Source organism: Clarias gariepinus, chromosome 15 (assembly GCF_024256425.1).
Source record: "Clarias gariepinus isolate MV-2021 ecotype Netherlands chromosome 15, CGAR_prim_01v2, whole genome shotgun sequence".
NCBI classification, from domain to species: Eukaryota; Metazoa; Chordata; class Actinopteri; order Siluriformes; family Clariidae; genus Clarias; species Clarias gariepinus.
The window spans coordinates 24,126,530-24,149,630 of NC_071114.1; the positions used below are offsets into that span (position 1 = coordinate 24,126,530).

The 23,101-nt window shown below is 38.4% G+C and overlaps 1 protein-coding gene across 1 annotated transcript; it reads right to left on the bottom strand.

The window, feature by feature from the left end:
- Nucleotides 1–13,484: 13,484 nt before the first annotated feature.
- Nucleotides 13,485–14,456, bottom strand: LOC128543446 (hydroxycarboxylic acid receptor 2-like). Its single transcript, XM_053513873.1, has one exon. The coding sequence runs from the start codon at nucleotides 14,454–14,456 to the stop codon at nucleotides 13,485–13,487; it is 972 nt and encodes a 323-aa protein (XP_053369848.1).
- Nucleotides 14,457–23,101: the final 8,645 nt, after the last annotated feature.

A 23,101-nucleotide genomic window follows, 5' to 3' on the forward strand; every position in this document is an offset into this window, starting at 1 on the left:
TCAGTACGGTACAAAGTAGGTTGTTGATTAACAAACATAGAGCATTGTAATAAGAAGCCCTTACACTTAGAAGGTGTTCCGTCAAACTTATGCGGGAACACCAGTCGTGGACTTCGAGGTAGAGGGGATTGCTGTGGCGTGAGTCGTCGGGCTAGGATGAGAGGTGGATGACTCAGCGGATGGAGTACGGAGCGCTTGCAGCGTCTTAACCAGTTCCTCGGTGAGGGTGGTAAGGCGGTTGAGTTGTTGCTGGTGGGCTGCCAGCACAGACACTTGGGCAGACAGTTCCGTGGTGAGCTGATACATAGTTGCTGGATCGGGAGATGGCGGTGTCTTCTGTGACTCAGAGTCAGCGTGAATGGGATACATGATACTCGGTACTCGTAAACCAAGACTTGCTCACTTTTCAAGTAAATTTATTAAAAAATCTTTGCTTGTCTTACAGAACACTCGCAAACCGCATTACTCACAATCCGAGGTTTTACTGTATACACATATAACATATACAAAAAAAAAATACATTTTCATTTTTGTTTGCTACTTTTTTTATAGGCTTTATTTGTTTATTCCAAGAAAATCACAAATACTAATTCTGCTATTTTACCAAATAAATATAATTAAATGAAACAATTGATTAAATTAAATTATGTATGTATGTACAGTATGTACAGTGGGGGAAATAAGTATTTGATCCCCTACAGATTTTCTAAGTTTGCCCACTTACAAAGAAATGAAGGGTCTATAATTTTTATCATAGGTTTATGGTAAAGGATTGAGACAGAATAAATCCAACAGATTGAGACAGACCAAAAATCCAGAAAAAGCACATGATACAAATTTTATGAATTAGGTTGCATTTTAATGAGGGAAATAAGTATCTGATCCCCAAGCAAAACATGACTTAGTACTTGGTAGAGAAAGCCTTGCTGGAAAGCACAGTGGGAAGACATTTCTTGTAGTTGTTTGCCAGATTTGCACACATCTTGGGATGCATTTTGATCCACTATTCTTTACAGATTTTCTCTAAACGTTTAAGGTTTCTTGCCTGTTGCATGGCAACTCGAAGTTACAGCTCTCTCCATGAATTTTCTATTGGATTAAGGTCTAAAGACTGGCTAGACCACTCCATGACCTTAATGTGCTTATTCTTAAGCCACTCCTTAGTTGCCCTGGCAGCAAGTTTAAGGTCATTTTCATGCTGGAAGACCCATCCATAACCCATCTTTAGGAGGTTCTCATCCAAAATTTTACAACACATGGCCTCATACATGGGCCCCCCAGTGCAGCAAAGTCAATCTGTACCTTAAGCAGAGAAACAGCCACAAAGCATAATGTTTCCACCTCCGTGCTTGACTGTAGGGACTGTGGTGTTGTTAGTGTCATAGTCAGCATTTTTCTTTCTTCGAAAACAGCAAGTCGAGTTGATGACAAAAAGCTCAATTTTTGTCTCATCTGACCACATCAGTTTATCCCAATCTTTTTCTGTTCATTGGCAAACCTCAGACGGGTCTGTACATGTGTCTTCTTGAGGAGGGGAAGTCTTGCTTCGCTAAAGGATTTCAGTCCATGCAGGCGTATTGTGTTACCAGTGGTTTGTTTGGTGACTGTGCTCCCAACTGCCTTAAGATCATTCACAAGCTCCTCCTGTGTAGTCCTGGGCTGGTCCCTCATTTTTCTCATGATTATTTCTAGTCCATGAGGTGAAATCTTGCATATACGGCTATTAATGGTTACTTTTGTATTTCTTCCATTTGTAAATAATCGCTCCAGCAGTAATGGTCTTGCCATTATTTATACAATATAATTATAATTAATATTAATAATATATTTTTAAATTATAATAATTATATAATTATTATATTGGCAAGTTTATACAACAAATATAACAAAATGTGATAAGAAGGGTAATATAAATATATTAATTATGAAATAGGGGAACTATAACCTTTCATTTAAAACAAAAGAAAATGAATAAAATAATAAAAAAAATATATCAGAGGTATCTGATATTTTAATGGATTAAAATGTAGTTATAAATTTTTTATAAATAGATATAAAAAATAGTTCAGGTGGTAAAGTCAGTATTTGAGCTTGAGTTTTCATGCATACAGTATAATATAGTCATTGTATACACTGAGCTATAATGTCACACTGTTAGCATTAACATTCTGGTGAAGTTGTGTTGTGTTGGAAACCGGCCTGATGTGATACACGTGCCAGAGCCGTTTTTTTATTTTATTTCAGTTTGTCATAATACACATCTACATGTAACATTTACACGAACATGTAACAGATGTGGATGCAGGCTGTTAGTACCGTGTATTATGAAAAAATACAGCAGGGGCAGAGCTACATGTATTTCTTACAAAACCCCAAAGTTATGGAATACCCTTCCAAATACTGTTCAGGACTCAGACACAGTCTAAGTGTTTAAGTCTAGGCTAAAAACCTATTTACTTAATCAAGTATTTTTGTAAATAGATTTGTAAAAGAGCAGATCTGGGGGACTCATGGACTTAGAGTATTATGGTGAACTGGTATGTTCAGATGCTTCCCCACCTTCACTGATCACTCAGGTTTGTTGACGGTGAGGTGATTGGTTGCTTTACATCTCAGGGAGGCCTTATGTATGTGTTTCCTTCTGGCTCTCCCTTTTAGTTATGCCTGCTTGCACTCTACACTAAATATACATTCAATATACATATTCATTCTGTGACCATACTGTTATCTCTCCTCTTCTGCTCTCTCCTCTCCTGTTCTTTCTCCCTTTCTCTCTGTCATGCTACACATGTCATTCCTGAGCTTCCATTGATCCAGACTCCCTCTGCCCTCTGGACCTGTCTGACTCATCCTGGTGCCTCGCTTCTGGTTGGAGATCTCGTCACATAGATGTCCCATGTGTCTCTTTGGGATGCGTCCAGTGTCTGGGGATAGTTTCACTCTACCATGAAAATGGTTCTGGCCTCAAATGATGTTGACAACTGTTTCTCTAACAACTTGACTTGGCTGCAGTTGCTCGATAGTTCAGGACTGGAATTTCCTGCAAGTCTACCTGAGCCTCCAATAACTATGTGGACTCCATAGTCACATCAATTAACATTAACTGTTACACCTAAATGAGGATGGGTTTCCTGTTGAGTCTGGTTCCTCTCAAGGTTTCTTTCTATTGCCATCTTAAGAAGTTTTTCCTTGCCACTGCTTTGCGACAATGACAATTGCTAAAAGCACGATACAAATAAAATTGAATTGAATTGTTTGGTGTTAATAAAGTCAGATTATAAAGCACTGCGTCCAATCACACAATATTATAAAAGTGAAACAGCTGCGGATTGTTATGTCATTGTGATACGGATTCTGCCTGTTTTTGCCATGGTCCCACCACAAGTGGCGCTCAACGCATTCTCAGAATACACGGAATCCTTGTACTCATATACACACACAACGAGTCCCTCGTATCCGGCTGTTTCACTATGCTTAGTACCTGCTATTTTGAGTATCTCACGTTTGACTATGCAGGAAGTTTTGTAAACAACTCAGCTACTTGTTTCTAAGGTTACTAGCTAACAACTACTTAGAACAACTGAATGGTATAAATATCAGTTTGTTATTGTTAGCAACAACATAACTTAGGACTCAACTGATCTGAGTAAATTAAGAAAAGGATTATTTGTGATTCGTGAGTCTTACAGTATAAATGATCAGGCCATTCAACCCAGATGAATCTGGTTTTGCTCATCTCTACATGTGACAGACGTTCTTATGTTTCCCTATATCTTAATATGCATTAAAAATCCCTGGGGACAGGCCACATTAATAACACAGTCGACAAAAAGACGATACTTTTCTTCTTTTTCTTTTTATTAAAGAAACACACAAAACATTACATTAGTGCTACCTACTGGCACAATAAAGGAATAATAACATTATCCCAGACATAACATTTCCTCTCATTCTGATAGGAAATAAAATCACAATATATTTTTAACAATACAAACGTTGTTTCTATCTTTTTCTCCAGGTCCAAACCCTAGCAGTACCAGGTTGCCACTGTTGGGCCCTTGAGCAAGGCGCTTCACCCTTAACTGATTGACTATTTCATGAGATAAAATATAAGTACCTCTTGGATAAAGGTGTCTACCAAATGCTGTAAATGTAAATCTACATTCTACATCTGTCTCTAGAGTGCCCCCATTGGTTGCAGGGTTATATGGAGCAGAGCGGATACATTTTACATTGTTGCCCTTTAAGAAGGTTGCAAAATCCTGTGTCAAAATCCATCCCTCATGAGGACTTCAGGCACCATAAAAAAAGGACTGAAAACCCCAGTGGTTTTTTTGCAGTTTGCATCTGCAAAGATACTGATGGAATTTCCGGATTCCTGATAAAATTGCCAAACCTCACACACAATGAGTAAATAACTTGGCTTTGCCTTCCTAAGTGTGCACGATGCAAAGGCTACTGGCTTTTCTTCACCTCTTATCAAAATGTGGAAGATGACAGCCCAAATTCCATAAAGTCATCACATGCAAGGCAGATGCTGTTCTGGGCGTCATAATGTGTCAAAATACCAGGTAGTCTTTCGCCTTTTTGAATGCAGTGTCACTGTAAGTGCCTGTTCCACTTTAGACTCTTAATAGGATGGGGCTAGATCTTAGTTTATAACTCACTAGTTTGTCCATTTCCATGAAATCATAATGTCCATAACTTGCAACGGTCCCTTTGGGTAAAATTCCCATTTAATACAAATTTCAGGTGATACATAAACTTGGATTGTAACTTGAGCTCGTCCACCACCAGCAAACTAGCGTTTAGCAGTAAGAATCATATGACCTCCACCACCCTATTCCCTTGTCACGCCCAACTACCTGTGGCTTTATAATTTATCAAATACTGCCACCTAGCGTGAACCGCCACCATTACAACAAAAAAAAAACAACGAATGGCTTCCACACACCGGCCCCTAATTGGGAGAGTGTGCCCAATTAAACTACAAAAAACAGGGAGCAATAAATAAACTCATTTCTTCAAATCTCCATTTTTTTTAGATTGATGTTAACCAACACTGAGCTATGAACTTTACAGTTACACTTGATAGACCACTGCCAGTGTTTCCCTTTACACAGCAGATTGTTTAAGAGATTCACCATGGTTGTCAGATTTGATGAGTCTTTTGAATAAGTCACACCTTTTTTTAACATGTAAGCTGAACTGCTTCAAGACAATCAAGAACTTTGTTCTGGTTTTCCAGATGTTCGATTCAGTTTTCTCTATTACTAGAATGTCATCCAGTGAACAATGGATGTTGTAATATATGATCTGAGAAAGTTCTTGGACTCTTTCTCAACTGTCACCTGAAGGTAAGCATGTAATGAATAAAGCCTAATTTACTAAAACATTGTCCTTCTGCAAGCAAGGCAAAAGGGTCCTCAATACAGGGTAGAGGATACCGTTCAGCTTGTAAAACAGGGTTTACAATCACTTTAAAGTCATCACAGATGTACACAGATCCATCTTTCTTTACAAGAAGGCTATTGGAGTTCTCTGGAGTACAGGAGACAATACATCAATTTCAGTGAAATGAAATTGACCCTTTTGACTGGAGTGACTTTCAAGCAAATGGCATATGGAATAACCCTGGGCTGGCAAACCTTTGATTTTCTGCATTCAATGTTATTTTTGCTTTGATGCTATTTCTTTCTTCCAATTGTTGGGATAAAATAGCAGCATTTTTCTCTAGCAGTGTCTTTACTTTGACTGAACTTATTTCTTTCTAAATTCTGTTTGATGCAACCACTCTCTGCTTTACACTGGTGGGTAATCTCCATGCACAGCATGTAATGGAAGCATAGCTGTCTGCGTAACCATTTTTACATGCACATCATCTACACATTCAAAATTTAACACTTGTCCTGTGCAAGTGGCATGTGTTTTACCCCGCATAGGTTTCTGTTGACATTATTGAAACTCTAGCACCAGTGTCCAGTTCCATTTCCAGTGAAACACCATCAATTTCAGGCAGCAAAACAATGCAGGACTTTTCTTCTGGCTGTAAATATTTTTACATGGCTAATGGTGTAAATGGTGTACACTGCCCTTTTTTGCTTGCCTTTTTGGACAGTTACTTTTGTTGCTTGTTTAACTTTTGTAGTATTTTCAGTTTTGGCTTGTATCTTTCTGTCATCCTTTCTTTATGCAACTTCTCTGCATTAAACGTTCTATAGACTATAATATTTTCAGGTCTCACAATTATTAAAACACATACATACAACTAGGCATTTCACAGGCTAAAAGCATCTTCTCTCAAACAATCCCAGCACATATGGCTCTTCTAAAGTAAGCAAAAATATTACAGAAGTGCCGTTGACATTAAGTCCTAGTTTATAAATTTTAACGATTGTTAATTGTAAGAATTGTTAAAATGTAAGTAAATACTGTATACAGTGGAGCCTTGAGGACTGTGAACACTGTGATCTTCTCCCCATGAAAGTGCTTCGCGCGCGCCTCGCGTACTTTAGAGAACCACAAGCTGCGCTGCATTCCTGGGGTTCACAAGCCGATCTGGCAGAGGAGCGCGAGACGAATTCCCCCCGCCTTTCTTTTGCCCTCTCATCCGATCGGGAAGTCTCTCCTTTCACTTCACAAGCGCGCCCCGGTGCTTTTTGTAAGTGTGTAGAAGAGTCTCATTCTCTTGGTTCTGTGGAAATGGAAGTAGCTACCTCAGAAGGCTCCTCATAGGAGGATAGAGAGTATGAGGAGCCGCTTGAAGTTATAATGCGTGCGGTCGAACAGCTGCACATTGATTGGCTGCAGGAGCAAGCCTTCCCCAAACATTCTAAATTAAACGACAGATTTCTGTCAGGTGGCCAGGAGATAGAGCCACAACGCCGCTCTCTCCCCTTTTTCGACGACCTCCACGACTAATTATTTTGTCCTTGGAGCAAGCCCTACTCATCCCGTATTTTGGTACCATCGACTTTGTTTTATGCTAATATCGTTGATGCGAAAGCACCTGGTTATATGATGATGCCCCAGATAGAAGAGACGCTCATGGACTATCTCTCTCTGGGACATCATCCTCCCTAGCGGCACTGTGGATGATAGGGCCTTCACAGAATTACGCCAGGCTACAGACTTGTCTCTGCGTTCGACTAAGCAGACGGCCCGTGCTTTTGGCCATTCTATGGCTTCCCTGGTGTCCGCAGAAAGGCACCTGTGGTTAAACTTGACAGGCATCAAGGATGATGATCGAACATTACATTCTAAAGGCTGTAGAAAAAGGGTACAGGATTCAGTTTGCACATCGCCCTCCGCGTTTCAACGGCGTGGTCTCCACTTCCGTGATACCGGAAAGGGCGCATCTGCTGACTCTCGAACTGCAGGCGTTGCTGGAAAAAGGGGCGATAGAACATGTTCCCCTTTCAGACATAGAGTCAGGCTACTACAGTCGTTATTTTTTGGTTTCCAAGAAAAACGGGGGGCTGCGTCCAATCCTACATCTTCGCATCTTCTAACCGTTTCACAAATCCAAAGAGGGGATTGGTTTGTGACAATAGATCTTGGTCTAGCCCTATCACCCCGCACATATAAAAAATTTATGGAGTACTGGCTCCCTTGCGACTCCAGGGCATCCATTTTTAAAATTACATAGCGACTGGCTGATTCTGGCCCAGTCTCAGGAGCTCGCCAAACTCATCTCCATTCTTTAGGAGCACATCAATTGCCTTAAAATGATGGCTCTATTTTTGGCCCTACAGCACTTCCTCCAGCAGTTAAGAGGCTACCATGTTCTAGTGCAGATGGACAACACATCGGTAGTCTCGTACATAAATCGCCAGGGCGGACTGCGCTCGCACCGCTTAACCAAGCTAGCGCACCAGGTTCTGCTTTGGCCACAGGACAAGTTCCTGTCCCTCAGGGCAATTTACATCCCGGGGCACATGAATGTGGGAGCAGACTTACTGTCCAGACAAGCTGTGACACACGGGGAATGGACGCTCCATTCCGAAGTAGTCAGTCAGATTTGGGAAAGATTCTTTACAGCAGAGGTGGACCTCTTTGCCTCCCAAGAGACAGCACAATGTCCCCTCTACTACTCTCTGACTCTTTCAGCTCCCCTGGATCTGGACGCGATGGCCCATACGTGGCCCAAATTACACCTTTATGCGTTTCCTCCAATAGCTCTGCTCCCGGGAGTCCTGGCGAGGGTCCGTCAACAGCGTTTGTGCCTCTTATTGATAGCGCCCTGTTGGACGACCAAAGTATGGTTCTCGGATCTAATATCTCTTCTCGACAGCTCACCATAGGTGATTCCAGTGAAGAGGGATCTTCTGTCTCAGGCGCAGGGCACAATATTTTATCCACGGCCCGAGCTTTGAAACCTTCATGTTTGGCCCCTGAACGAGACCAACTAAGTCAAGCTGGTCTTCCAGCCAGCATAATTAAGACTATTCTAAGTGCTAGGGCTTCCTCCAGAACAGCTTATGCCCTCAAATGGAATGTATTTGAAAGTTGGTGCATGACGAAGCAGGTAAACCCAGTCCACTGCCGAATTGTTTCAGTGGTGGAGTTTCTGCAGGAAAAGTTGTCCTCGGGCTTGTGACCTAGTACTCTCAGGACGTACGTAGCCGCTATTTCAGCTTGCCACATTCTAATTGACGAGGTTACTGTGGGAAAGCACCCTTTAGTTGCCCGTTTCATTCGTCTATCTAAACAGTTGAGGCCACTTACTAGAGCCACTGTCCCTTCATGGGATTTATCTATTGTGCTCAAAGGTCTAATTGACATCCCTTTCGAACCACTAGAGTCAGCGCCTGTCAGGTTCGAGACCCTCAAAATGGTTTTTCTGATGGCCATTACTTCTCTGAAGAGGATTGGAGATCTGCGTGCCTTGTCAGTCTCCCCATCCTGCCTAGACTTTGCCTCTGGACTAGACAAGGCCATTTTGCATCCTCACCCGAACTATCTCCTGAAAGTTCCATTCCAAAGTTCTCAACCATGCATTCTGTTGTTCTTGAAGCTTTCTGTCCTCCGCTTTTTACAGGTCCGGAGCAGGAGAGACTTCACTTACTGTGTCCAGTACGTGCTCTTTAGGTTTACGTCCAGCGCACCAGCCATTGGCGGAAGTCAGAGCAGCTTTTTATATGCTATGGGGGCCGCAACCGAGGGGCGGCCACCACTACAAAGACCTCGTCACACTAAGTAAGAGATGCTTTTGCCCTCTTCTATGAGTTGCGTGGGCTAACTTCGCCTCTAGGAATTAAGGCTCATTCAACCAGGGGGATCGCCTCATCTATTGCGCTGGCAAGAGGTATTCCCCTGCAGCAAGTGTTCATGCTACTCCGGGGTCACGGGTCCTCGAGTCAGCCTCGAGGCCGCCCCTCGGTTGACGCCCCATGGTTGCGGCCTCCCAGAGATAGTTCTGAGACCTCCTTGGCCTTGTGTGCACATGCTACACAACCTTGGGGTCCAGACACTTGCAGTGCGGCGACTTTGGTATTCTCGTTCCCATAGCGTTTTCACGCAGCATCGAGTGTAGCCTTCGAAAGGGAACATCTCGGGTTACTTTGCTGTAACCCTGTTCCCTGAAAAGGCGGGAACGAGATGCTGCGCTCCAATTCCGCACTGCTTGCGTGAGTGGACGTTCAAAATCGTCAACCTGTGAATTAGATCCTATACTGACACATTTTCTCAAGCAATAACAGAACCCCTGTGAAGATAATTAATTTCTTCAAATCCGGTTATTAAACCGCTAATTAAGAAACAATTACAGGCCGATTTTAAACCTCACCTTTTCAATTCAATTCAATTTTATTTGTATAGCGCTTTTACCAATTGTCATTGTCGCTGTAATTATTTAATTTTGTATGGAATGTGAATAAGTATGAATCAAAATGGTCAGATAGTTTCTGTTGAGCAAGCCGAGCGCAAGGAAAATTCCCTGAGATGGTAGTAGGATGTAAAGCAAACAATCACCTCACCATCAACAAACCTGAGTGATTAATGAGAGTGGGGAAGACAGCATCTAAACATACCAGTTCACCATAATACTCTACATCCATAAGTCCCCCAGATCTGCTCCTTAACCTAAGGCAAATCTATTTATAAAAATGCTTAAATAAAATAAATAGGTTTTAAAATAAATAGCCTGGACTTAAACACTGAGACTGTGTCTAAGTCCCGAACACTATTTGGAAGACTATTCCATAACTTTGGGGCTTGTAAGAAAAAGTTCTGCCCCCGATTTTACTTTGTAACGACCAGCTAATTTTATATTGACTGTGGCTACAAAAATCGAGAAGTCTTTTATCTTTGTGTTAGTGTTGCGTTAAAAGGCGGTGAGCAAAAGGACAAACACAAACAAGTAGATAAAGCAAACATCAATAAGATGTTTTAAGAAAACTCAATAAAGTAAACAAAAAAGGTGCACCACAACCAAAGATATAAACAATATTTACAAACTACATCTAATAACACGGTACAGTATGTGTATGTGTGCAGGTGAGTAAAAAAATGTCCGAATTCTGTGTTTATTGTATGTGTGTTATCCGAGTATAACGAGTATGGTTCGGTCTCAACGGGGTTAATGAAGTCTGGGAGGCCGATGAGGGTAAGAGTCCAGGGAATATGTCCAGTCAAAGATAATCCGGTTAAAAAAATCTTCGAAAGAAATTGAGCCACAGCAATCTCTCCTTCTCTCGTCCAAACAAATAAGAGGAGCGCTAGTCCGCCATTACTACTCATGCATTTTCCTCTCGGGGCATGCGCATGCTCCGTGCCCTTACACTTTGTGCGTGTTAGAGTTCAGTTTTGGTAAATGGTGGAGAATAAACAGTTAAAAAGGATTTTGTGTGCTCTCGTCTTTTATTGTTTTTTTATATTACAAAGTGTTTAAGCAAACCCGGCAAGAATGCTCAGTCACATTAACAAAAGTGTGGCAACAGTAATTGTAAGATGGCGGGCAAGTTGTTTGTGACATAGAACGTGGGCGGGCAAGTTGTTCGTGAAGTAGAACGTGAGTGGACATTATGCAAATATGTTACGGAGTGACGTGGATCCGTAACACAGAGTAAAAATTGATTTGCTACCGACTCGTTCAGGCGAATGTGAGCGACTCTTTTTTTTAATAGACAAAAACTTTACTTATCGTGCACTGTCAGCGTCACAGATAGTGCAGATAATTTATGTTTACATACAGCTACATGACACACTGCATGAAAGACAATATTGGCAAATAATAGCGGCACTTTAATAAGCTGCTAAAATATTAGACGGCAAGTTAAATTGTTAAGGTGTAAGTGTGCATATGTTAACTTTATCAAAACCTGCCTATAAAATTTGTTTTACTTACTATTTAGATTTATTATGCAATTTCTGTGCATTGGAGGTTTCCTACCAATTTTTGCAGGTGGGGCTTTAGTTTGTGATACAACTAGGAAGGTTGTATCGCTTCCAAGTTACTGGTTGTTCCAAGTTACAGTACATTATGCATGTGAATGAGGAAGCAGAGGTAATTTTGCTCTCTCACTTTTACCCTGCAATTGTTATCTCTTGGTAATCAGCAAACTCACAAGAAAAAAAAACTATTATAATTTTGCCAACATGCATATCAGCGTATCTGGTGAATTTTTATGTGAAAATAGCACTTTTTTTTATTGTCTTTTTTATTATTAGTGCCTAATTCACACATGCTTTTTTTCATGCAGAGATGAAAGTGAGCCTCCCAATGTGTGTGCGTTAATTTTGCCTTGCAATATTTTTGTATTAAATATTTGGGTATGTTGGATCAGTTTTTGACATTTAATTTGGTAGTTCTACATGTAGTTTAAGTCTAATTTTGCTTTTTTCCCTTTTTATAACATACAATCTGTGTAAATTATAATCATGTGTTGTTCAAAAACTGTGTATATATATATATATATATATATATATATATATATATATATATATATATATATATATATATATGTTCCAACACAATGTTTGTCTTAATGCTATAAATCCAGTGTTCCATTCACTTCATTCGTGGTGTGGCTGGCTGATGTGATGTGCAGTGCCTTAAAATCCGCTACATTGCAGGGAAGAGGGGCAGCCGTAGTGAATGCCTCCCCCCTCAACTCACGCACAAACTCTCTGATACCACTGGCAGTATATGGCCTCATATGTTTAAAAGCATTGTTTAACAGCAAGTATATTTTCAGTCTCACAACAGGGGAGATCAAATAATTTCATACTACTGTATAAGCCCAACCAATAGCAACCAATGATAGGAACTGGTCTCCTTTGGTTACTAAATGTTATACATTTCATTAGTTGATGATTTCATTTACAAATTATGTTAACAACAAAAGTGGTAAAGGTACCACTTTAGTTAAAAGTAGAAGCCTTAAAATATTTACATGAATTTCAGAGATTTGTAGTATTTGATTTGTCTTTCTTTTACTTTTAGGACATTGTGCATTTGAGCTGGCATGGATCCCACACATTCGTGCACAACCTCATGATCCATTTTAGATTGAATCCATTGGAGTGTTGTCTGAATGTGTGATTCAGTAGAAGAGATTAGACCTGAGAAAATCTTTTGTATAAAGCATCTAACACAGACAATATCACAACATTGCATACATTTAAGTAAAAAAAACCCTAAAAATAGTACTGAATTTTAAATATTTAATAAGAAATATGTAAAATATTAAACACTTAAATACTTTGATTTAAAGATTAATTCAGCTTATCTTTCACCTTAAAGACTAACAATAAATGTATAATCATGTTAGTTCAATAGTTTAACGTGTAATTGATGATTAAAACAGTTTAGTTATAATATGTATAAAATATATACCCCCAAAATACTTGCAATCTAAATATTTTCAAAAGATGTACTTAGTCATATGAGTAGTGTTCATTATACATATATCAACAGCAAATAATAAATTTTAAAACTGTTTTTAAGTTGTAGTATATACAGTATAACATGCAATTTAAAAGTTTACTGTTAAAGCATTTAAACAGATTTTTTCCCAGTAAGGACCAATTTTTTCCTACCTACCACTGTTGTTAGATAGAAAGTTTATAAGATTTAATATACCCGTCAATTTACAGGTATAAAACGATCTGCCTTGGTGGTGTTACGGTTGTGGTAAGTCACTTCATGGCTTCTTACTCTGAAAAAAAAACACTTTTCCTAAAAGAAAGAGCCACTATTTATCAGTTCATACTGCAGTAACAATATTTTGTTCAAAAATAAGATGTACATAAAATGCAGTATGTAAAGTATCTCATTGCAAGCCAATATAAATTTAAGTATCAGATGATTATGAACTCAAGTATTTATTTATAGTTTTAATATAAATAATATAGAGCTATTCCCCACATTAGGCAAACAGAACTATGTAAAGCTGGCACATACACATTATGATAATTAAAATTTTCAAGAAAAGGCACCTAAATGATAATATAACTTTTATATATTTTGCTCGAATCTATCTTTATTTGCTTGTTGCTGTAGTCACACTGCTGTTCCCTCGAGCTGCCTTTTCTTTTTTCCCCATGAGTCTTCTAAAAAAATTGTCTATGACACCACTGAATGCTGGAGTTGAAAAGTAGTAAATTAGTGGGTTTAGCACACTATTGAAATAGGTAAAGCAGGCTGAAGTATAAAATGCCAGATTTGCCTCACTGAAGTATGAACACTCATTGTACCAGATCTGCAGGATCCAAATAGCGACGCGTGTGGCAGTGCTTGGGAAGAAGCAGATGAGAAAAACTATGGAGACAATGAAAATGAACTGGACGGCTCTCTTGATCTTGCCTGTGTTGTCCATTGTTTTTGTTTTCAGCTGCCACGTAATGCAGATTGTACAGAAAATGATGATAGCACCTGGCACACAGAACTGGATCACATAGAAGGCATTTTGCCAGATGGTAAGCGGACTGTTGTTCAAACATATGTTGAAGCTCTCACACTGGGTGTGGTTGCCGACACTAAAAAAGTGCGGCGACCCCAGCAACTGACCTGTAAAAACTATAACCAAAGCCCATAGGCCTGCAGAGACCCACACTGAGTAACTCAGGTTCATCCTATTTAGACGATGTAGTGGGTGCACGATCTTCAGGTAGCGGTCCACAGCCACTGCAGTGAGGAAGAAGATGCTGGCAGCCCTGTTGGCTGAGGTGAGGAAGAGCATCATGCGGCAGGGGACATCACCGAATGTCCAGTCCTGGCCCTTGAGGTAGTAGTCGGCTCTGAAGAGCACACAGAACAGCAACAGTATGTCGGCAATAGCCAGGTTTGCCAGGTAAATGGAATTTGGCTTCCAGCTCTCCACGTGAAAAGCAAACATAGAGAGGGCCAAAACATTCCCTGTTAGGCCAATAATGAACTCTATAAAAAGTATAGGGGGTAAGACTAGGGCTATGATGGGTGACTGAAAAGCACAACAAACTGACGAGTTGGACATGTTGGCAGTACTGATGTAAATGGACTTAGGAACTCTTTACTCCACACTGCTTTTTTTATTCTACAGCCGTAGGCAAATGACCAGGTGAACAAAACGTCAAACTATTGTCTACCCACCCACCCACACTGCCTTGTGTCTTTTCATAATCATTTTTACATTATAATATGGGTGGTGGGTGGTAAAACTACTGACCACCCACCTCATATATTATAATGTAAAAATGATTATGAAAAGACACAATGCCCTGTGGTATGGCAACACTCTTCCTAGGGGTAAGGTACCAGCAGTAAAACAGAGTAAGGATTCACAATAAATATGGTTTGCATTTCTTCAATCAAACCTCTTTAAAGATTTACCACCATAATTGATTAACTTTAACTGTGACAAAGTTAAATTGTAAATTGTTAGTTTCCAACCAAAAAAAATTGGGTTATGGTAAATTAAACATAAATGTTTCATGATTAAATTCTTAAAAAAGACATTTCTTGGAATGGCAATCATTTGTATATATATATGTGTATATATATATAAAGGTTCATACATATACCGTACATACATACATACATACTGTACATACATTTATTCACTCACTCACTCATTTAGTGATTTTTTTGGTTAAAGTCAGCAATGTGCTTTATTCCCCCCAAGCCGCAGACCCAGACAACCCAGCAGAAACAGTAGATCTTCTCTGCCAATTAAGTGCTAATCACTATAATGAAAGGTAAATTTAATTTATCACCCAAACCTCTCACCCTTCAATGAGTTTTTTCAATTTGGAGGTACTTGTTTATGTGTCCTTTTTATAATTTCTTTAAATCATTTTGGCCTAAGAATGACCAATAATTATACTATATAGACTGATAAATATAAGTCTAATGATTTTTAAGTTGAATTAATAGTTTCTTTAAACACACTTTAACCAACTGGTTATACAAGATAACCGCTGTTTACATTTAGGTCTCTGTCTCCATTTTTTTTTACCAGCAAAACCTGGAGATCCTTAAGGAGCTGCAAAGAAATATTGTGGCAGCATGGAAGAAGTAAATCTGTAGGCAAACAAATGGATTTTTGAAAGTCACCCATTATGCAACATTTAATTCATTTTTAGACATTTATATGTGTCTTCAGTGTGTGTGTGTGTGTGAACACATACAAAATATAAGGGGAAACTATTCTTTACCTTTTATTCTTTTATTCCCACTTTATGTTTTGAAACAGGTGCTTGAACATGCTAGATTTTAAACTTTCTTCTTTTGAGTCTTCCATTGTGCAATGTAAATGTATTGCATTTTTAATTTCACCTTCATACATTCTTGCACCCTTGCACAATATCTGAGTGCTTTGTTTACATAAATTTCTTGTATAGAAACAAGTTTCCACTGCCACTAATGTATTTCCTTTACAAGCTTCTGTAAGAATTCTGGGTTAATATTTAATCTTAGTGAGATTGGTAGTGTTTAAATTATATTTGTTGGTTTTCCGACATGAACTTGACTTTTAAATATAGTCCATAGATATAGGTTAAAAAAGCTTAAAGCTTTTTATTTTTTATACATTCCATAGCTATTATTGCTGTGTATTTGGCATAACTGTCAAGTTTCAACTGTCTAGGTTATAATCATTTGGATTTTTTAAGGTTATGCCAAAGGAGTCTGAGGTTATTCTCCTTATTCGATCCACTTTGTGCAATGTATTAAGTTCCAATGGCACCATAACAGTCCCAAACTACAACACTACCTGCACCATGCTTAAGTTGGTACAGTGTTCTTGGGGTTAAGAATTTTTGTCATTTTGTCACTAAATTTGTCATGTATCCTCCCTCTCTTCATGTGATGCACTCCCTAGCATAGGACACATTGTTCATGTTTAAATTTTATTATCCATGTGTCCATTTCTTTGGATAAAAATGCTAATTTTCCCACCCCTATTTTATTACAGCTTTATCTCATGAGTACTTAGCTTTTCTACTTAATAAGCAAAAATAGTTGGGATTTAATAAAATCAATTGAGCTGTGGGTCACTCCAGCTTCTTTGGACAAACCAAGTTCAAAACTTGGTCAACCACCTCATTTTATAGGGCAGATACTGACATCTGCAAATGAAACCGATTCCTTTTTTTTTCAAATGACGATATGACTGCTGACAAAGGCAGCAGGTGGAATTTTTAAGTGTGTAGGGATATATTATGTGCTCATGTTCAGCCACATTGCATTATGTAACAAGGTTTACCTCTACTGATCCTGTTAAATACATGAACAATAATACAAATGTATTTGTTGAGGATAGACATAGGTGCTTAACTCTGCATTTTGACACGAATGTCTTATCCAGTGGAATAAGATCTGGGCATATTTGCATCTTATAAAATGAATGGTCCACAGCTTATAAGTGACAACTCAAGCCTAAGCTTTTGCAGGTTTTTATTTGAATTATTCATAATATAGTGTGGTGATCACCTTCCTTACTGCTATGGTCTACTTAACTAATTAGCAAAGAAAATTATTTGGTGGGAAATGATATTTAATGTCTTCTGATAATCTCAAATAATAGGGGTGAATTTTTACTGCAAGCTGTCATTAAAAGTCACATCTGGGTTAGAAAACGCAAATCTTAAATATGATCTTCAAAATCACCGGCTATTAAACCACCTTATATTTTCTACCTTATTTCTTTCTTAGTAATCTTCTAATCTTTAGTAACCACAATGTACTGGTGAGGATTATGGTGGATCCAAAGCCTGAAACATCTGGCAAGTGGTGGGAATTCTGTCTAACACAAAGCAGCATGCACACATGAAAAAATCATGCATGCACATACATACTACATACATACAAAAGTACAATTCAGAGTCACTAATCTGCCTACTGTCATGTTTTTACTGTAGGAGATGGAAGAAAAGTGAAGAACCAGAAGGAAACTCACTTCTCTGATCTACCCATGAGGTGTCTTTTTTTTTTTTTTTTTTTTTTACAATTAAATAATGGCTTCTACAGTGCCAAAAAAGTCCACTAGAGTCCACTAGGGAAAATGCTTCCATTGTGCATTCTTTAAAACATCAATTTTCATTGTTATATTCATTTATATTACTGAAAATTCACCTGAGGCTTTTAAGGAAGGGACCCTCAAGAAATGGCTGTCAGCATGATGTCCTGTGTGAGAGAACTGCCACCAGCCCACATTCTGAGTTCTCCACGTCCACAAAGGAGGGTTTAAAAGATTCTTGGGCTTTGTTTGTAAAACCTTATTGGCTTCTGCGTTTTATGACAGCCATTTCTTGAGTGTCACTTCTTTAAAAGTCTGCTTGGCATTCCCACAGTACTCTCCAGCTTCAGGATTGCCAAGAAGACTACTTTAGAATGCTGTTCTCTCATTGTAGCCAAACCTAAGGGCTGTCTTGCTTGCTTCACACCATAGCTTCAATGATATTTTGCTTCCTCTACACCTTAGCCCTGGGGGATTTGAGTTTCCAAGCTAAGCCTGGTCATAGTTCTCAGGCCATACCATGACAAAGGCTTTAAGCTTTAAGCAACAATTACAGACCTATCTGTTTCTTAGGTACTTGAAGTTAACATCCCTGTTTCCCCTCAAACAAACAAACAAGAGACATACAAAAGACTGTAATTGCAGCAAAGAGTGGTTCTACGAAGTATTGACTCAGGGGCCACACTTTTCAGATTTATATTTGTACAAAAAGTATGCCAACAGAAAAAAAATATTATATAAAAATATAGTATTTTGCTTCCACTACACAATTATGTACCACTTTGTCTTAGACATCATATAAAATTCCAATAAAACACATTTACATTTGCGGTTGAAATGTATACATACTTTTGCAAGGCACTGTATATAAATAATCCTTCCCAACATTGTTTGACTGATGGTACTCCTAGTTACTGATGTAGTGAACCAGTGTTAGGATATATTTAGTGATGTAAACCTCAAAGAAATTTCCATGAAATGTCTCAAATGTAAATAAAAATGTAGGTAAATTCTGTGAAGAACATAAGAAGCCTGAGCTGCTTTTTGTGCCTCATTTTCATCTTTAGCATTACATGTGTCTTTGCTTAGGACCTAGTTTTTGTCTCATGGTTGTCATTCATGCCATTGTGAGCATATCCATAATCTGTATAAATGTTTATCCGTGCTTCTGATGTAGCAATATTGGCTCTTAGCGCCAACTGCTCTGAGTATGATTTTATGTAGGCCTCGTTTATATCATTTACTTGTTTTTCTTTAGAAATCAGTAGCAAGTGCCAACAGCTCTTTATGCTTTCCTTTCAGCTCTAAATAAACAAAACTTGCATAAGACACTTACAGTAGCTGGTTCTTATGCACTTACAGTAACTCAGCTGCACATCATTATCTTCGGTATTATCATTGTAACCTTTTAAATCAATCAATTTTTTTCTGCCACAATATCCTCAACTACTACTATTTGGATATAATGTATATCTTTTACGCTGATTGTCCTCTTCAGAGAAATACCAGAATTAGTGATTTTTTTTGTATTAAGCTTCTTAAATGATCAAATAACTTGAAATGAATAATTAAGCATTCATTTTCTTTTATCCTTCTTAAAAATTTGATACCTTTCACAGGTAAGCTGACCTAGTGTTCCCTTGACCTATGAAATTTCTTTTTGATCCTTTTTAGTTTACCTTCCACTGCCATTGCTTTTTTTTTAAATTATTATTATTTGCTTTGAGCTTTGGCGTCCTCTTATGGCAGTTGGTTGCAACTTCCTTCTTTTCTCCTCTAGTTAGATTAAATTGCACACAGACTGCCTTCTTTTTAAAATGACAGCTTCTCACTTTTTTATATTTCCACAAAACATAAAAAAAAAAATGTAACATGTGTAATGCTATGGATGACCAGTGCAAAGCCTAAACGTGTTAGTATGTAACGTGTTACTGTAATCCAGTGGTTCTCAAACATTTTCTGTCATTCCCAACTAAAGAGGGTGGGCGAATTTTCACGCCCCACTTGTCAACAAAATGATAACGAAATCAGCCAAGTTTACTATTTATTGAAATATAAATTTCTAAACCAATAAGATCAAATAACACTAGAGTGGCTTATTAATGTGACTAGGGTGTGAGGTTTGTTCGGTCTCATGCTGTCTGCTGCCAGCAGTTTAAGACACAAAACACACACGGGTATCTCCTCTGCCCCCACCATCCCCACCATGAATCCAAGCGCAACATACAGTAGGCTTCATCATGTTGTCCTTTCGGCTAGCTTTTTGGGTGGGTGATTAGGCTGATGGTGCTGAATCACCTGCTTTTTTTGTGGTCCATGTAAAAAATGTATCCAATGACGTTACATACAGTATGCTATTGACCCGGTTTGTGTCCGCAGTAAAGTTAGTTTTATATTCGCATCTTTCAATAGCTACGTAAATAAACCCGCAAATAAGATCCCCACGTATATTTCCTCTCTACGTTGTCTTTAAGCTACATCCGCCTTAAATTATACATGTTTAAAAGCATAAACACCATTATACTCTACGGCGCAACGAATAATTTATTCCTTAAAACACCCAGTTAAAGGAAGGGTAATCTATTCTGGAGAACGACTGTTGATATTTTAAATCCATGTTTAAACAAATACCTCCCTCCCTCAGTGTTCCTTCAGATGTTTTAACTCCAAATTTGTGGACATGCATTGCTAAATCAACAGCACTAACAACTGGGCTAGCTGGCCAGTATTCAAATACAATATTGACAAATGAATAACATAACACCATGAAATGAAAACTTATTTGTTTAAATAGTTTTTCGCCCCCTCAAAGTAGTAAGAAACTTAACATTACCTAGCATCTATCTGTTTTTAAAACCCTTCACAAATCTACAGTACACAAATAACACAATATAGAGTAAACAAAAACACAGCAAGTAATACAACCAATGTTTGGCTCTTTGACTGTTCCTCAGCTATCTTTTCTTCTTGGCAATACATGAAAGCATATTAGCACAGTTTAGATTTGTCTCTGCGCCCCCTTTCTAATACCCCTTAAAGGTTACCAGACCACACAAATACCCACCAAATGTGATAAAAAAAAAGAAAAGATCCCCAAAATTAATATCAGCACTAGAACTGGTTTAGTGTTGTGTTGTATGGCATGTTTCCCGTTTCCAGACCCAGGGCTATGTATAAACACTGAATTAAAAAAAGAAAATTTTTTAAAGGCCACACACAGAATAAACAGGTCGCAGACGTTGGGGACGATCTTTGCTCAGTTTGACAAAAGGTCTTGAGCTGCGTTCTGTGTACTTTACAGGGTTCTCCCTAATCCTCTGTTTGCAGGGAATGTCGGTGAAGGAAGCTTGGACAAAATTCCACCCCGACATAGCACCTCGGACACCTGTCGCTGCTGCTGTGGAAATTCACACTACAGACATTAAATATTAAATATTTAGTAAAAGAAAAACTGATACCATTATAAAACATATTATTGAAATGTGTATAACTTGTAAATAAATTATTCATTAATAATAATAATAATAATAATAATAATAATAATTGTTTCAAGATGTACAGAGATTTTTTATTATTTTTTTTTTACAGATTAGCAGCCCATATAATACTAAGGATTTTTTTTATAAAAAAAAATTATTGTGTCCTTTTTCAAGCTCCATTTTTTTTCCACACTCCGCAATGACTTATGGGAAATTTTTCATTCCCTTTACTGGTGAAGTGAAGACCTGTTGTTCACTTGTTCCCTACACTGTCTGCGATTCCTTTTGACCTGAACATTTTCACTCCCTGCGGTTTGGAATCACACTTAACATGGCTGAACTGTGAAGTATACTTTCAGGGTACTGCAGGCCGATTGGAACGCACCTTTGGACTAGATTTAGTTCCTCTCCTTTTAGGCAAGAAGGTAGAGGCATATAATTCCCACATGCTTTAATAAACAATATGTAGTCTGTATCCTCGTTTGTAAACTGACGGGTACAAAAAAAGGCTATCCAGTGAACAACGGCCGTACTGTATTGCCACATTACAGTAGGAATAAAGAAGAGCTCAAAGAGAGGGGGAACCATACGAAAGAAATATAGTTAAAGTTAAATATTAGAAAACATGAACTAAGATGAACTAAGTAAAGTGTCTAAATACCTAATTAAATAGGATATTTCAGATTTTTTTTTTATAAAATTAATAAAATACACCAAACACCTGGTTTTACTTTGTCATAGCAGAGTTTTTTTTTTTTAAATAATAAGAGAAAAAAGGATTTGATTTAAGTTTAGTGTGAAACAGAATGTGGTGACACTCAAAGGGTTTAAAAACTTTCTGTCGGCATGGTAGGAGGCTGAGGACCCAGGCAAAAGTTAATAGTAAGCCAGCCCTCATTGCTCCCTATGCTGCTTCCAAACACTGTCTTTTCTAAATACTCCATTCCTATGCATAAATACAAAAGCAGTAATATTACTGTAAGTTGCTAAAAAAATTAGCAGTGTCTGCATTAAATAATTTACTGTATAAACTGAAAAATGCTTAAAGATTTACCTTTCTAAATAGAGTCGACCGACTTCTGGAACCTGTAAACAGATATTCCAGCCCATGACAATTCACTACATATGACAATTCTTCTGAATTTTTTTGTTTTGCTTCAGAAACAGCATTTTTGATGTCACCCCACAAGATTTCTATTGGATTAAGGTCTGGGGATTGGTCTGACCACTCCATAATGTTAATCTTGTTGGTCTGACACAAGGTGCTGCTTGTTTACTGGTGTGTTTGGGCTCATTGTCTTGTTGAAACACCCATTTCAACTGCATTTCCTCTTTAGCATAATGGCTTCTTTAAGCATTTCTATTTATTTAAACACATGCATGATCTCTATTATACGATAAACAGGCCCAACACCATAGTATGAGAAACATCTCCCTTGCTTGCATGATGCTTGCGCTATCATGCTTCACTATATTCACAGACTACTGTGGCTTGAATTACATGTTTGTGGGTCGTCTGACAAACTGTCTGGGGCTCCTAGACTCAAAAAGAACAATCTTGCTTTTATCAGTCCACAAAATGTTGTGCAATTTCTCTTTAGGCCAGTGTAAGGTTTTATAATACTATAAGACATTGTAATCTAATAAGACGATTCCTGTAGAACAGACCCCTTACTGTGCTTCCTTATGCCTTATGTGGTAACACCCTCTATATCCTGTACCCAGACGAATATACATCCAAATGGCTCTTGTCCACTAGAACCCTTTTGTTTAATCAGGAGAATCCAAATGTATCTCCTCTCTCCTGTCTGTCTCCAAGTCCCTCTATGACTGGGACTCAGTCATAGAGGGACTATAATGACTGGTTCTTTTAATGTTCGGGACATAGCAGCGTTTAAATGTGCTCTCTTTGCTGAGAATAAACAAAGATCTTCAGACATTATGCCTGCGTGTGTGTTTGTTTGTCTCTCCCGGTCGATCGGGCCCGGACTGGTAAGTGTATCAAGGTGCGGCGAACACAACCAGAAATAACTCTTCTTCGCTTAGCTCGAACACACTTCTTATTCATTTAAAACTAACAGCCAGTCAGTGTGTTCTTTGGAAATTTTTAATCTTTTCAGCACATGTCATTTTTTCACAATGGTACTTTGCAGGGGCTTCTTGCCGATAGCTTGGCTTCAAATA

Bases quoted from the DNA above. Each gene is read 5' to 3' on its own strand.
- LOC128543446 (XM_053513873.1), bottom strand. From the start codon at position 14,456: ATGTCCAACTCGTCAGTTTGTTGTGCTTTTCAGTCACCCATCATAGCC.